At 42.3% G+C, this 17,476-nt stretch overlaps 1 protein-coding gene across 1 annotated transcript; it reads right to left on the reverse strand.

Annotated features, from left to right (window-relative positions):
* On the reverse strand, window positions 1–15,274 carry HSPA13 (heat shock protein family A (Hsp70) member 13). Its single transcript, XM_005294633.4, has 5 exons — window positions 15,056–15,274; window positions 10,305–10,645; window positions 7,886–8,099; window positions 6,166–6,333; window positions 1–4,480 (listed from the first exon to the last, which is right to left on the reverse strand). Exons 1-5 carry the CDS (start codon window positions 15,078–15,080, stop codon window positions 3,801–3,803), a joined length of 1,428 nt encoding a protein of 475 aa, XP_005294690.2. The 5' UTR covers window positions 15,081–15,274; the 3' UTR covers window positions 1–3,800.
* Window positions 15,275–17,476: the final 2,202 nt, after the last annotated feature.

Genomic DNA, 17,476 nt, shown 5'->3' on the forward strand with positions numbered 1-17,476 from the left:
TGATGTTGGATATATATTTTAATTGTATGCCTTTAGTTGCCACTCTAATACAAGCCATTCAAAGGGAACTTTTAAATACTTATTAGAATAGCTATCCAATTTCATACACATTCAAATGTCATCAAAAAGTCTGCTTTTCTCACTTGTCACTCAGTGATGTATGTGGGCAGTTCACATTTACAGTGCTATGGTATCAGACTCCAGATCAGGCATTCTCAAGCTTTTTCCTTTCTTTCTCAACACTTCCCCCCACAACATGCTATAAAAACTCCATGGCCCAGCTGGGCCACAACACCTGTTTTTCTGCATATAAAAGCCAGGGCCAGTGTTAAGAGGTAGCAAGCCAGGCAATTGCTTGGGGCCCCACTGCACAGGGGCCACTGCGAAGCTAAGTTGCTCAGGCTTCAGTTTCAGCCCCACATGGTAGGGCTCAGGCCCCTGCAATATTCCTTGCAGTCCTGCCTGGCAGAACTTTGGCTTTCTGCCCAGGGCCCTAGCAAGTTTAATGCCCACCATGGGTAGCAGATCCCCTAGAACCTGCTCACAGCCACTGGACCCCTCCTTAGGAACCACTGCTCCAGATGACAAGTACTCCTGCAGTTAATATTGAGAAGGTCAAATATTCTTACTAAAAGGCCACATCCTGCTAAGTTCGATTTTATTTTCCAGAAACCCCATTGGACAATGTCTGTGGAATGCCCAAATCTGCACAATACAGAATTTCTACAGCGGTTTCTAGTGACCTTATTTGTCACTATTGATTTAATAAAAAGGGTTACAACAATTCTAGATAAATTGAGTTGTTTAGAGCTGCTCCTTCACTTTTCTAGCCCATATTACCACCTCTTGTAGGTCACTGGTGCACTTCTCTCTTCCTACCCTTAGCTCTGCCTTATTTCTAACAGTAATGCTTCATACCAAAAGGAAATCCCAGGGAAAGAGAAACAAAAGTTTGGTAGATCTTATGCAATTACTTTTATTTAAGAACATATTTTAAAAGGCTGTATATAAATATCTCTGAAGTATGATATTTTCCCCAAATGCAGATGATGTACATGTCAACCTGTAAACTGACAAGATTTTATAATATTGATGAGGCATCACCACTTCCAGGACTGCCCTCCCCTGAACCTCAGCTACGTGAACACTTAAATAAAGATAGGTTTTACAGGGCTAAAGCTACAGGCACCAAGATTTAAATAGGACTAGTCTTAAAAACAGGACTCCAATCTTCAAAACAGTGTCATTTAGTTAAATGAAGGACCTTCATAGTAAGTTGTGCACAGGGAAAAATACACAAGGTGCAATATTACTCTGTTTAAAATTCAGTCGTTTGTGCCAAAATAGAGTACCAAAACTAGTATTAGATACAAAATAAATAACTTAGTTGCACTTAAATTTAGCAACCACACAAGGTAGTTTTAAAAATATTAAATAGACCATGCATTAGGAGATGTCTTATGCATGTTAACTTCTCTATGAAAAGTTTCTGGCTAAAAAGCTGCATCCCTTTTGGAAACTTTTCAAGTAAACAACCCATCCATCCTTAAAACAAAATATATTTGTAGACTTACACTTATGGAAATGAAAAGTCCACTTACTGGACAATGTTGCCATCCTCCCAGACTTTCTAAAGTTTTTAAAGCCCTATTTTTGTTTCAAGTCTCACATTTTGAAATTCCTCTGAAGCCCCTTCAAAACTTCCCATGTCTTAAAGCTTTTCTGGTTCACTTTAATTAGCTATGATTTGATTCTGATTTTATGCAATCAGTTTATCCTGCTAGTTTCACACACAAAAATAGTGTTGAAAACAAAAATTAGCATTTTAAGATCAACTGTAATTCTAGACCCCTTTAAAAAAAAAGCAGCTATGAATAAGACTTACAGCAGAGTAAGCCCTAATTCTTGCCAAGATTTCTGCACATATGCAAAGTAAACATAGAAGTATTTGCAAGATAAGGGCCTAAAATAGCATCTGCATGGTACTTGAGAGAATTGTACTGCATACTGATATTTGTCCATTATTTCTTTGAAGGGACTTCAACTTTGAGTTTAGTCATTCTTAAAAAAAGTAGTTTCAAGAATTACATACCCACTCCTGTTAATTTTTGCAATAGTACAACCACTTAAAGTATTTTCCCATACAGAAAGCTTCTTGGTTTTCCTTGGTTATAGTTCAAAAGCTACTAGCAGCATTGTCTGAAATACTTTGTAAACTCAGAGACAAGGCCACTTTAAAATGGTAGGGCAGACACATTCCATCAAAACCATGTTTTTTAAATTAAGTGCAAGCTTTACTGAAAAGTCTCAAATGTAGTAGATAGCAAAAGATTTAAAATCAAGTTATTAGATCTCACATTAAAAAATACAACTGTCAGATTTATTAAGCAAATTTTGCTTAGTTATCTGCTGTTCGGTGATGACAATACTCTCTTCGTTGACCAAGGATAAAATAACATGTATAAAAAGGAGGTTATTTGGCTATTCAGCATTTTATCCCTTCAAAAAGAGCACAATTAGACAAGTTTCTTTAAAACCTTCCTCCAAAAGTTGAGACTTTAGGAGTCAACTTCTGTTCCTTGTATTTAACAAGATGCCAGTAGTCAAAACAGTCATCAAAAGCAAAAGGCTTCAATATTACCATGTTTACATTCCAGTTCCTGTGCTACTTGTATGGTTTTCTTTACCAGACTACAACTCACAATTATCACTCCATGTTCAATTCAGAGTGTGGGAAAGCATCAAGGACCTGAAAACATGTAGACACCTACATGCTAGGCACCAGATAAAAATAGTTGGATTCATTTTATTTTTAGGGAGAAAGTTGTTAAAAAGAAGCTGTAGCAATTCTCTTAGCTGAGCACCAATGCATTTCATGGTAAATAAAAGATAGGGATGTATTGGTTGAAAAACATGAATGGGACCCTAGCAGGACCTAATGCGTTTTTTTCATTAATATAAAATTGGCTTTATAAAACGTTTTGGCTGCATGGCAGGAATTACAGTAATGATGGCATTATCAGGTGTCTGCCCACTGGAGAAACATCAGGGGGCCCATAGCAGCCTCTCTAGCTGATGACAAATTGAATCATAGGAATCCATTAGGAAAATGTATTTTAAAGCAGACACCAGTGTAACAACATGAAAGAGCTTAAAAAAAAAATCTTAAATTTTTTGATTACAGTAAGAAGAGACAACAAATCCACAAACAGTTTCAGCAATAACACTGCTGTTTATAACAGCAGCACAAGAATCGTACGTGAAGTGGACAAATAGATAGTATTCAAACAGGAAAACTGCATTTAGAAAGGTGCTTTGAAGTGCTCATCTGACTCAGTTTAATAAATTAAGCTGAACATTACCTGAGCTGTCTGCATTAATACTGCTACACCTCCTCTCATAGTACATACTATCTCCACCACAGGTTCAAGATCATGGTTACAGTCCACTTTCAAGTCTTCAGGGTCTGCTAATAAAATTTAGCAAGAAAATGTGTGCATTTTATTGGCAATAGCATGTTTTCACAACTATCAACTCAGGTTTTCATCCCACAGCCAGTCGACAAACCAATGGGGCAGAGGTGGGTTATGCGTGTCCATTATTTTTGAATTGCTAATACCTTTAAAACATGCTAGAGCCAGCACACAATGGTCTAGCAACACTTAAATGGAACAGAATTAAAAAGGTAGATATTACATGGCCAAGACTAGGCTTCACTGTTTGTTGGGTAAGTCTATGCATGGTCATGCGTACAGTTTTTTGAAACAGTGAATAATGGAATGTGACAAGAACAATGAAGTTCAGTTGAAGTTAGTTTTTCGTAAATGCTTATTAGGAATTTCTACAGCACTGACTTGAAGGGGCCAGGACCCTCCAACAATCCCAGCTTGGATAGCTACACCCATTACCACTGCCAGATCAGGATCTACAGAGGTGTTAGGTTCCTTTCCAAAGAACTCTCGAATAACTCTGCGTATCCGGGGAATACGGGTGGAGCCCCCTACTAATACAATCTCATCCACTTCTGTCTTGGGTAGATGTCCTTCCTTCAGCACCTGCTCAATGGGCACAAGGATCTTCTGAAACAAATCCTCGTTCAACATCTCAAATAGTTTTCTTGAGATTTCTGTTTCAAAGACAACTTTCACAGTGTTGCTCTGTGTTTGTGAAAAGTCATCCCTTAAAAGGTTTATCATACCATCTTCCATTTGTGAAGGTTCGGCTGCAATTACGTTATTTATTTTTATCTGTTCTCTTTCTGAAAGTTCTTTTAGGTCCTTCCTTTCTGGCATGGTAAGAGAAACTCTGACAGGAGAAGAATTGTGTAGAGTCAAATTTAACTTGACTGCTTCCACAGCCTGCCTAAGTCGATGTATTTCTTCCTTTCTGGAGGGCACAGAGCCATACATTCGATGGATTTGGTCATACAAGTATTGCAGCAATCGCTGATTGAAGTCCTGTCCTCCAAGTTTGTTGTTACCTAAGACATAAAAATGTATCATGTCACTCACAGTATTTCAGAAGACAAAGATGCCCTTTATGTCACGTGCAGGACATTATCATGGGACTGGGAAAAAGAAGTGTTTACAACTATAGTGCCAACAGCTAATTGTCACAACCAAAAGTATAATCATTTGGGGATATTTTGTTTGTAATGTGCTTCACAAAACAAGACAAGAATGTTCTCAGGTTCTCTGTTTCAATTTGCATAAATGAAAAAGCAAGGGGTTGGGGATTTCAGAGGAAGTATTTAAAAAATAATCCACCAGAACGCTAGGAAGGGGTTTGGTTAGTAGAGGGTAAAATTTGAAATGGAAAATATTTGTGGCCCGCTGTGATACTATGCAAGTCAATCTTTTCCATATTCCCAACTCACACTCCAAGTCTTAGTTACTGTCTACATCTCTGCCCATCTTAGACATTTTCACTAATAGTAGCAAGATGAAACTCATGGATTACTGCCTCAACTCCTGGAGCTGAACTTCATTAAGGGCTTATTGTATTTTAGAGCCTTCATATTAAAAACATATACTAAGGGACATTAATGTACACTGATAAAGGCTACTTTTGAGTCATGAGGTATCTATTGTCAAGTTCTTCCTGTGGAAATGCTGATTCCCAGTAGGAGTTATTTCAACTCTCTGGGTCAATGAGCTTCAAACTCTAGTAACAGACCCATCCTACACTAGGCTTTATAGGTAGCTGGTGGCATAGTGCACTCATCCCAAATTCCCTCTTAAGGTGTTAGTTCCACCTTAACCATCCTTCCAACAGTTTTCAAATACCTATGCCCGCTCTTCATAAGATTGGCCTCTTGAGTTTTCCAATGGAATGGGCACTACCCATAAATATTCAGTCCATCTTTTTATTTCAACTGAAAAAAGGAGTTCATACTGTCCAACAGAACCATGTTGAAATGACTGACTGCATTCATTACTCTTTTCGTTTTACTAGACAGCGCAGCAGGTGTCAAAGCTCACTGAGTCGGGAATATCAATAAGGGTACTCACCTCAGATCTGTCTGAACTCAGGTCATCTGCAAAGCAATTGTGTGTTCGCTACATAGGTTTACAAAGCATCGCTGCCAGAATTCTTTGCCAAGTGATGAATCAGTTTGGCATATTTGTGTTAAAACCTGTTTCTGGGTTAACAGTGTGTGAGCTCTCCACCCGTTAATGTCTGAGCTGCAGCCAAGCACGAAAGGGGACTGTTCTAAAGCACCCTTCAATAATATGACGAATCCCCTTGACTCAGACAGATGGAGGTAGTAGAAAGCTTTGAAACGCCAGTAGCTCCAAGCACAATAATTGTAGAATGCACAAATGCTCAGGTTACCTGTGCACAAATGTTGACAATAACAGACAACTAGACCACAGCTTGTTATGTTAAAATCAGCCAAAGAATGGAAGAATTTCTCTTAATTAAAATCAGTTGCAAACCTAATTTTAGAATTATGGAGAGCAGAAATAACATTCAGGGGACCAGTAGGCCACCAAAAGTTTTAAGATATGTCAATCTCAGCACATCAACTTTAGCATCCCTTTACAGGTGATTTTTTTACGTGTACCCACTGAAATATAGAACTAGTTTTAATAATAATAGAAATTATATAGAACTTAAGAAAAATAACATGTTTTATTGAAGTATGGGGTGACTTATCCTTACCTGCCATCGCTCGTGTCAGAAACATTCCTCCTTGTTTATTCAATAATGAGACATCCAAAGTTCCTCCACCCAAATCCACTACCAGAACATTAAACACATCCGCTTTATGGAGACCATAAGCCATAGCTGCAGCAGTGGGTTCGTTAATTACCCGCAATATCTCCAACCCTGAAAAGGCAAAACAAGTTAACATTTTCTCCACACAACTGATAACTCTGTGTAGTACAATGGATTCCACTTACTAACCCAGCCCAGTTGCCAGCAAAAAGCTGGCATTGTCCAACAGTTGCCAATGAGTGGAAGGCAGGTTTGCAAGGCTGCAGCCAGGGAAGGAATGTCAATGGGACGTGATTTGGTTAGAAGCAACATTTTGCTGGGAACCAAAGATGTTAATATTTGGGTTGCTATTAAGTGGAATCTACTGTATGTTTACAGTATTCTATTAAATTCTTCCATTAAATTGTGTCAATAATTTTTGTTCAAACATCTTATATTTTACTTCAATCCGAAGGAAAAAGTTCACAGGGAATTCTACATCTCCCATGGCTTTCACTTTTTTTGTTTTTAAGATTAAAAATAAGAATGATATTCCAAGTTTCTTTTAGAACAGTCTGTCAGAATAAAAACTGACTGAACAGTTCCCTCAGTGTGTTTTCTCAGAGGAGGCTGTGGTGGGATGTTTTTTTATCTTGTTTTTATCTGAGTCTGATTTATTTCCATGAAGTTTCCTGTATAATGAAAAGTTTCAGAGTAGCAGCCGTGTTAGTCTGTATCCGCAAAAAGAAGAACAGGAGGACTTGTGGCACCTTAGAGACTAACAAATTTATTAGAGCATAAGCTTTCGTGGACTACAGCCCACTTCTTCGGATGCATATAGAATGGAACATATATTGAGGAGATATATATACACACATACAGAGAGCATAAACAGGTGGGAGTTGTCTTACCACCTCTGAGAGGCCAATTAATTAAGAGAAAACAAACTTTTGAAGTGATAATCAAGCTAGCCCAGTACAGACAGTTAGATAACAAGTGTGAGAATACTTACAAGGGGAGATAGATTCAATGTTTGTAATGGCTCAGCCATTCCCAGTCCTTATTCAAACCGGAGTTGATTGTGTCTAGTTTGCATATCAATTCTAGCTCAGCAGTTTCTCGTTGGAGTCTGTTTTTGAAGTTTTTCTATTGTAATATAGCCACCCGCAGGTCTGTCACTGAATGACCAGACAGGTTAAAGTGTTCTCCCACTGGTTTTTGAGTATTTTGATTCCTGATGTCAGATTTGTGTCCATTAATTCTTTTGCGTAGAGACTGTCCGGTTATATATGTTCCATTCTATATGCATCCGAAGAAGTGGGCTGTAGTCCACGAAAGCTTATGCTCTAATAAATTTGTTAGTCTCTAAGGTGCCACAAGTCCTCCTGTTCTTCTTTTTCCTGTATAATTTTCTCTACTTGAAAATTTCCAAAAAACCTTTTCCCTTTAGTGATACTTGAGAACATTGCTATCTGTACGTGCATTAGCCAACTGCACTTCATGTCATTTGAGAGTTCCTGGCTGTTCTTGGTGATTGCTAATGCTCTGTAAAGTGATTTCTAAAGTTTTCTGCCACAGACTCTCTGTTGCTATTCTACATTTCACAAACAACTTAGTGTAGATGAGTAAACCTCAGGTTAATTCAAAGGGTAGAGGGAAAATACTAGAAAGAAAGATGCATTACCTGCAAGGTTAGCTGCCTTAATAGTGTAGTTCCGTTGCCTTTCATCAAATTCTGCTGGCACTGAAATGACAGCCTTGGAAACTGGCATGCCAAGGTACTCCTCTGCCATCCTCTTTAATTTCAATAGCAGTTGAGAGCCAATATACTCAGGTGAGACGTTATATGTTTCATTGGTTGTCACTGAAAATTCAACTGCTCCATTGTTGCTGAAAATCTGGGGGGGGGAAGGCAGCACAACCCACAAGTGTGAAACACAGCCCACCTTTCATTTAACAAAATGCTTTTGTGAAACTGTACTTGGATATGTAGAATACTTGCTTACTCCAGAATCTATTATGAGTGGTGACTTTGCCAGTCTAAACATTCTATCTGAACCAATTTTCTTTACCTTCCATTATAAACAATATATGACCTGAAGGCATTCAAGTTGCCAGAAGTACTTTTTTTCTATTTTGGCCAAAGACACCAGTGAGTCAATATCCGGAAGTTGGGTCACACAGTATCAGAATTAATAATCCTACACAACAGCACATCCAAGGAATGAAAATAGTTCTTTTGAGGTGAACCCTATGTCTACTCTACTGCTAAAGCAGAAACATGCAGGACCCCTCAGGAGACACACACATATATAGGTATTTATTCTGTCCCCATCAAAGCAGTTGCTGAGTGCTACTGTACCACTGAAGATTTATTTTATGCAGACTCCCTGCACCCACTATTAGCAGAGACACAAGAGAATGATTTCCGGTGCCTGACCTAGTACCCATTGTTAAGTACAGTAACTCCTCACTTAATGTTGTAGCTATGTTCCTGAAAAATGCAATTTTAAGTGAAACAGTATTAAACTATTCCAATTTTCCCATAAGATTTAATGGGAATGCGGGGGGTTAGGTTCCAAGGAAATTTTGGGGGGGCAGACAAAAGGCATTATATATTGTACTGTGGTTGGGAAGTGCCCCAGCTTACCTCCTTACCTCACACAGGCACAGCCTGCTGCAGGCAAGGACGCTAGAAAGCACCTTTGCAGCAGCAGATTTCCCATTTGGCAGCACTTAGGACTTTCCGGGAGGAGCGGAAACGCAGCACTTCCCCACTCCTGCCCCTCCCTCCCAGAAAGTCCTAAGCGCGAAGTGCTGGGAGAGAGGGGAGGAGCGGAGAAGCCCCGCGTCTCCACTCCTCCCCCTCCCTCCCAGAAAGTCCTAAGCACTGCCAAACAGCTGTTTGGTGGTGGGGGAAGCACTGGGAGGGAGAGGAGGCTGAGAAGTGGGACTTGTGCAATGCTCCCTTGTAAAGTCGCTGCTCTTCTACAGAATCTTACAAGCAGGCCGCCAAACCACGTTATAAGGAAGCACTGCACAACTTTAAACGAGTATGTTCCCTAATTGAGCAGGGACGTAACATTGAAACAACGTTAAGCAGGACAACATTAAATGAGGAGTTACTGTATCTTATTGTGCTAGTTTCACCATTACTGAAAGACACAGCTTTGTAGAACTCTTAATTTCAGGTCCATTTATAATTATAACTGAACCTCATAAAAAAAAAGACAAACTGAATGTGTAGATGGGAAATTGTAAGTGTGAAAGACTAGCTATCCATAATCATGAGAAACAAATGCATTGAGAACAAACTATGAAAGCTGTGTATTACATAATATTTTCAATTCAATTGCTATATACTGAAAAACACTATTTTGGTTAACATCTTATACATTATCAGCAGGTAAAGTCCTACTTTGTGTGTTGTGACACAAAACAAGGCTAAAACTCAAGTAACTACAGGGGAAAAAATTATTAGTACCCTAGAAATACTCTCCCTGGAGTGCATTTCTTGTTGTATAAACTAGAAATAATAAAAATAAATGTAGTCAATAGAGAAGGAGGCTCCATTTCAGAGAGAAGATTCTTGCATGTTTCAGCACCCTCCTGCTCAGAACAGAAGAGGGTCATGTATATACTGTATCCACAAGCCATTACATCTAGTGAGTTCAAATTTGGCATTTGCCAACATAGTTACTCCCATTCCCAAATACTTTTCTCTCAGATTTTTCCTTCTGCTCTGAAACCAGTTGTTTTGCTCAAGTTCCAAATCCCACTTCTCTCTGCCTCAAGCTCATATGACAACACATTCAAGTATCATAGGTATAAAAATAACATAGGGTATAAATAGCCAAATGCAGTTAATCGAGAACAAATACCTGTACAAAATACTATTTTATCTTTATTTTAAATTTTTGCAATTTCTATGTTTGGATCCCACCAGCACAAAGACCATATTTTGTTCCTGAAATGCTACATTCACGGTTCTGCATCCTGATGATCCAATTGCCTTTGTCTGGCAGGTTGATCTGCTCCCTCTGAACACGATATATATAAAACTGTAGTTTGTATAGAATTGGTGAAGATTGGTATCTGTTTACCTTAAATGGATATCTGCTACTTTCATTTTTCAGCTCTTCTGGAGTGAAGATTTTCCCTATGAATCTTTTGGTATCATATACCGTGTTCTGTGGATTAGAATCTGCTAGTTCTAGGCCATCATATCCCACGTACACATCCGTGTCTGTGAATGACACTATGCTTGGTATGCTGTTATGCCCACTTTCATCTGATATAACTTTCACTTGCCCTGTGCCAGCAAGGAACACGCCAACAGAGCAGTAAGTGGTGCCAAGGTCAATCCCAATCACTTTTGGTGTAGGCATAGGTAGATACTGTTGTGCCAGGTAGCCAGCCAACAAAAGGGCCAAGACAGCTGAACCTGTGAGAGCGATAAAAAGACAGTATCAGAGCATCCATCCAAACAAATCTGGAAGTTCTTCAAAGCTATAATACTAGTTGTGACAGTGGTAAACTGAGCGCCAGCTCTGGCCAAGTCCATAAGAACAGACAAACTCATAGCTGGAAGCCAAACCAGCTCACCTGTATGTTAGTTTTGTCAAAATAGGTATTAGTCTTATAATAATGCATTTAGTGTTTAGACTATGAAATGCTTTTAAATTGATGCATGCTTTAATCTCACTTGTAATATCAGCATTCCATTCTATAGGGACATACATAAGTTTTTGTATTGAAAATGTTTGCTCTGAATTTGTGAACCCAGGCATGGGAATTGTGTGTCTCTTCCCCCTGCTGCACAATAAGATAACCTATCAAGATCATTAAGAAACAACACAATACAACGGATTGGTGAATGGCCCTCTCACCTTGGAAATGCTACATGCAAGGGAGCTCCTCAAATGGACTGCAGGGCCAAATGTAAAAGATAAAATAGGGTCACAAGAAAATTTTTCATTTCTTTGCTGTTTGAACTTTCACCAGGCCAGAGACACTTAACTAAGGCAGAGATCTCCAGGGCCATGAAACTGAATTGACAGCTTACTTTCGCTATCATCTTTAGCAACCATGTATGGTATACTTGCTTGCACCTGTAAATAACTTTATTTCTTTTTCCTAGTTAATAAGCCTTTAGATAGTTTATTACAGGACTGGCTACAGATATTGTCTTTGGTGTAAGATCTATGGGTAGATGAGGGGTAACTGACTGGTCTCTTGGGACTGGAAGCAACCTGAATATTTTGTGGGTTTTATGTAAGTGATCATTTATCACTAAGTCCATCTTGCCTGGGTGGCAAGATAGACTGTAGAGCCCAAAGGGATAGTCTGACACTCCATGGTAAGATTAGTAGAGTGGCAGTGGCTCAGGAATTCATATTTGTTACTGAGTAGGTGAAATCTAATTATAGAACATGCCACCAGTTTGGGGCGTCTGCCCTGTTTTTGACAGTCTGCCCTGAGGTAACACTCATGGCCATGAATCACTCAGACAGTATGATATTACTCTGTTGTACAAATCCCTCCACTGATTCCACTCAGTATATATCTTAGTATATATTTACTCTGTTGTAAAAGTAGAATGTGAAATCACATTGTGAAACTACTTTGTGCTTAGTCTCATTTCCTCAGAAGTTAGTAGCAAGCTTGCACCTGGCAATTCAGGCAAACTGCTGGCCACTGAAGTGTAACATAGACAAGGACATAAGATTTGTGAAAGTTTAAAGAAAGGAATGGTAAATCAAAACAACAAAATAATGTTGCAAAGTGATTTACAAATACATACCTCACATGGAAAATGAGGATTAATTGGTAAATTTAATCCCTACATAACAGACACAGAAAATAAAGCAGAGGCTAAATGAATTGTTCAAGGTCACGCAACAAATCAATGACATAGCCAGAGTAAGATCCCAGGAGTTCCTGGCTACCAGTCCAGGGCTCAAATGACATCTCTCTATTTGGCTCTCCCACTTTTTTTGAAGACTGTCAATATAAATATACATACAAAACATGAATTTCCCATGTCAATCAAAGACTAGTCATATATCTTCCACAGAGCAACAGCCCGATGTACTGGTATTGGGAATTCATTCTAAGCATAAAAGGCAGCATGGAAGGTAACACAGAGATGGGAGAGATGAGGGTGAAACTGTTGACAAAGCCAAGATACATGATAAGAGAAGAGACCCAATATGCGAGCCGGGCAGGGTCAAAGCATGGTCTCAAATGCAAGAACAAGAAATGTATACTTTATAAATTGCACAAAGTGGAATCAGTGGAGGGATTTAAAGAGGAGCAAAAAGGTAGGATTAATGGGCAAAGATTATGTTAACGTGTGTTTCTGACAGATGGGAAAGGAATTATGCGTTTGTTTATTTTAACAGTTCTTCTTCTTCTCTCTGTCTGAATGATTGGGGGGGGGGGAATACTCTATATAAAATCTGTACCAAATGGATATGTCACAAACAGAAATGATTCAGGCATAAGTATCCAGAAAAGCCAATTTGAGAAGATAAGCTTTATGCCTCGACTTGAAAATATTGACAGTTTATAGCAGATATGTTCAAGTTCAGTGTCCCACATCTCTGACACGTCACAGGCAAAAGCGCTAGACAAAATAGTCTTTGAGAACCTTTTGAAGTTGAAGCCATTCTGCTGTAACCAAATGTAGGTCATGACCAGGAATACATACAAATCCCTGTGATTTGACTGGCCAGAGATACATGAAGATTTACATATGAAAAGAAAACAGAGCTTGTACCAGATCAGAAATAAGGAAGAGCTTTTAGCATAATAAATAAAATACATTTAGGACAACAGACTTTTGTACCAGTCAGCACTCGGACAGCAGGATTTGGCAGCAGTTATGACTACGGACTTCTCTACACAGAACTGTTTCTGACGTACCCATTTGGGTTAAACTAAAGAGGAACAAGCCATACTTGCTCCAAAATAAGAGAATCCACACATGAAGGCAACCAGGAACAGTTACCGTGCCTTAAATTTACATCCTAGCTTAATCCATGTAAACTGTCAAAGGCAGACAAGCCCTGAGTGTTACTATTAACCCCATAACGTGCCATCTTCAGGATCTATTGACCAGTAAGGCACTAAGATGAAGGGCAAAGCCAGGGATCAGCAACCTTTGGCATGCGGCCCGCCAGGGTAAGCCCCTGGCATGCCAGGACAGTTTGTTTACCTTGCGCGTCCGCAGGTTCGGCCGATCGCGGCTCCCACTGGCCGCGGTTCGCCGCTTCAGGCCATGGGGGCTGCGGGAAGCAGCGGCCAGCACATCCCTCGGCCCGCACCGCTTCCTGCAGCCCCCATTGGCCTGGAGCGGCGAACCGCGGCCAGTGGGAGCCACGATCAGCCGAACCTGCGGACGCGCCAGGTAAACAAACCGTCCCAGCCTGCCAGGGTGCTGATCCTGGCAAGCCATGTGCCAAAGGTTGCTGATCCCTGGACTAAGCACTCAAGTTTGAAGACTAGGCCCTCCATATGGATCCCCAGGAAGGGGGATCAGCAACAAACCTGTGACGGCTAAAAGAGGTTATCGTAAGAATGGCCATACTGGGTCAGAACAAAGGTCCATCTAGCCCAGTATCCGGTCTTCTGACAGTGACCAATGTCAGGTGCCCCAGAGGGAATGAACAGAACAAGTAATCATCCAGTGATCCATCCCGTCGCTCATTCCCAGCTTCTGGCAAACAGAGGCTAGGGACAGCATCTCTGCCCATCCTGGCTAATGGCCATTGGTGGACCTATCCCTCCTTGAATTTACCTAGTTCTTTTTTTGAACCCTGTTATAGTCTTGGCCTTCACAACATCCTCTGGCAAAGAGTTCCACAGGTTGACTGTGCAGTGTGTAAAAAAATACTTCCTTTTGTTTGTCTTAAACCTGCTGGCTATTAATTTCCTTTGGTGGGGCCTAGTTCTTGTGTTATGAGAAGGAGTAAATAACACTTCCTTATTTACTTTCTCCACACCAGTCAAGATTTTATAGACCTCTATCATATGCCCCTTTAGTCATCTCTCTTCCAACCTGAAAAGTCCCAGTCTTATTAATCTTTCCTCATGCGGTAGCTGTTCCATACCCCTAATCATTTTGTTGCCCCTTTCTGAACCTTTTCCAAGTCCAATAAAACCTTTTTAGATGGGGCAACCACATCTTCACGCAATATTCAAGATGTGGGCATACAATGGATTTATATAGAGACATATATAAATATATATTTTCTGTCTTATTATCTATTCCTTTCTTAATGATTCCCAGCCTTCTGTTAGCTTTTTTGACTGCCGCTGCACATTGAGTGGATGTTTGCAGAGAACTATCCACAATGACTCCAAGAGCTCTTTTTTGAGTGGTAACAGCTAATTTAGACCCCATCATCGTATTTGTATAATTGGGATTATGTTTTCCAATGTGCATTACTTTGCATTGATCAGCATTAAATTTCATCTGCCATTTTGTTGCCCAGTCAACACCCAATTTTCAGAGCTCTACGCAGTCTGCCTGGGACTTAACTAGCTTGAGTAGTTTTGTATCATCTGCAAGTTTTGCCACCACACTGTTTACCCCTTTCCCCAGATCATTTAGGATAGTATGTTGAACAGGACTGGTCCCAGAACAGACCCCTGGGGGGGGACCACTAGTTGCCTCTCTCCATCCATCAACTCTGCTGCTCCTTTATGCACGTTACTACTCACGGCCGGACAAGCTCCCCCCGACCCCTGGGCGCAGCTCGGCCTCCCTGCCGCGAACCTCCCGCGGGCACACAACGGCCCATCCCCGCGCCCGGGGGCTCAGCCTCTCCGCCCGGCCCCGCTCGCTCACCCAGCACCGTCATCTCGCCGGCCATTTCCCCAGCGCGCGCTCCCAGCTGCCGCTTCTCCTGCCGCCGCTTCCCGGTCTCGGCTGTTTGCTGACGCTCCGTTGCTGCCACTTCGAGGTTTGGAAACCCCCGCTCCGCCCGCGCGGCCCCCTGGGAAGTGGAGTCCGCTCACCGCCCGCTGCCCAGCGCGGCTGAAGGGCCGTTGAGTACATAGAAACTACAACTCCCGGCAGCCGCCGCGAGAGCGAAGGTGCGTCCCCGCGTAAAACGTCATCAAGACACGTTTCCAATCATCTTCCGCGTTCTAGTGCGCAAGCGTAAAATGGGATGGTCCTCTTCAGGCACGTGGCTCGCAGTGTCTGCTGGGGCGGGTAGTCCTATTGATTCACGCTGGGCACTGCAAGCCGTTCTATCTTGTGTATGGGTCAGGCCCCAACGTCATGAGATTGGTTATAAAACTCAGGAGGGGATTTTTAAAAATAATAAAATGGGTTCTTTTGGTTTATTGCTTGCCTGGTTTTCAAACATTGTTGGGCACGAAGCCAGAAACCGGCCGGATGCTCCAGGGAAAACCAGAACAGGTGTCAACCCTAATTGGAGATCACATTTTCCAGTTTGTCTGCCCCACCATGAGGGCTACAGTTTTAGGAAAGCTGAGAATAGATCTTCGAATAATTCCTTGTTTCCAGGACCTGTAGCATAAAGAAAAAAAACACCAAATATGGCTAGTCTGTGACAGATACTACAATTTGCCAGGGAACAGACTGGGCCTTTTCAGGCACCATTTCCAAAGTCTTAATTCCTCTCTCTCCCCCCACACTATTGCCAACTCCCAAGGATTCATAAATCAGGCCTAAAAAAAAAAATTTTTTTTAAATCACAAAATGGGCTTAAAACTATTGAAATGATACCAGGATTTTGTTTTGTTTTGTTTTCCAATAAAATTTGTGACCTTTTATTTGCCTTTAGGTTTCTCAGCTTTTAGGGTTCACTCAGGTCATGGCAGTCAAAGATCTCATGGCAACCAGAATGGCCAGAAATTTACTTTTTCAAAACAAAAGTGGAGATTCTCACAATCACTTGACTTCTCTAGCTGCGGCTTTAAGATAACCAAATACTGCAAGACTAGGGTTACCATACGTCCGGATTTTCCCGGACATGTCCAGCTTTTTGGGACTCAAATTCCCGTCCGGGGGGAAATCCCAAAAAGCCGAACATGTCCGGGAAAATCCGGCGCCGCTGGGCCGGGGGCTGGCCGGGGGCCGGCGGTGCTGGGCGGCCGGGGGGTGCGCCGGGCCGCTGGGGACCGGCGGTGCTGGGCCGCCGGGGGGGGGGCGCCGGGCCGCCGGGGGCCACCAGGGGCCGGCGGTGCTGGGCGGCCGGGGGGGGTGCTGGGCCGCCGGGGGCCGGCGGTGCTGGGCGGGCCGGGGGTGCTCGGCCAGGGGCCCGGGGGCCGGGCCCGGGGTGCTCGGCCGGGGGCCGGGGACCGGCAGTGCTGGGCGGGCCGGGGGCCGGGGACCGGCAGTGCTGGGCGGGCTGGGGGTGCTCGGCCGGGGGCCGGCAGTGCTGGGCGGGCCTGGGGCCGGCACCCCAGGGCCCGAGCCGACCCAGGCTGGAAACGCCGTGGGGGCCAGCCTGGGCCGCGCCTCCTCCCCCCACACCCCTCTTACCTGCTTCAGGCTTCCCGCGAATCAAATGTTCGTGGGAAGCAGGGGAGGGGGCGGAGACTTTGGAGAAGGGGTGAAGTTGGGGCGGGGGCATGGGCGGGGCTGGGGGCGGGGCCGGGGCCCCGTGGAGTGTCCTCCTTTTGGAGACACAAAATATGGTAACCCTATGCAAGACTTGTGATTAAAAAGCACAAGAGTTAGCAACTCTTTCCCCACTTCTAGTGAGGCAGGTGATCAGTTCTGTTGTTTAGGTTTGGCCCACTATAGGGCTTCAAATCCTGATGGCAACTTCAAGGCTTCTGAAGGACTCAGGGAGAGTTGGGCCCCAGCTCATTATCTCACACATCTCTTCTTTCACAAGGTCCAGAACCCCTCAAGGCCTTGTAGGGGAAACAGCAGAGGCTGTTTTCTTAAGATTGCCTAGCACTTTCATAAAACATTTTTGTTACCTTTCTTCAAAGTGCTCTCATGTCTCATTGCAACCTTAAAAACATTCTTTAATATTTTGATACAATGATACATACACAGCTCCTCTCCTTTGTGCATTTGTAACTTGTGGGAGGGGAGACTTCTGGGGAAAGCCATCCACATCCCTGTGCACATGACATTAGTGCAAGGAGTGAAAATTCTGCCCAGGACTTTGCAAATAAGCCTGCTAATGCTTTCTGTGTGACTGACTGTAGTCATTATTCCTAGAAATCACACACCATAGGCTCTGTTTACCTTTTTCTATATATAAAATTATACAATGCAAAA

Source organism: Chrysemys picta, chromosome 1 (assembly GCF_011386835.1).
Source record: "Chrysemys picta bellii isolate R12L10 chromosome 1, ASM1138683v2, whole genome shotgun sequence".
Taxonomy (NCBI): domain Eukaryota; kingdom Metazoa; phylum Chordata; order Testudines; family Emydidae; genus Chrysemys; species Chrysemys picta.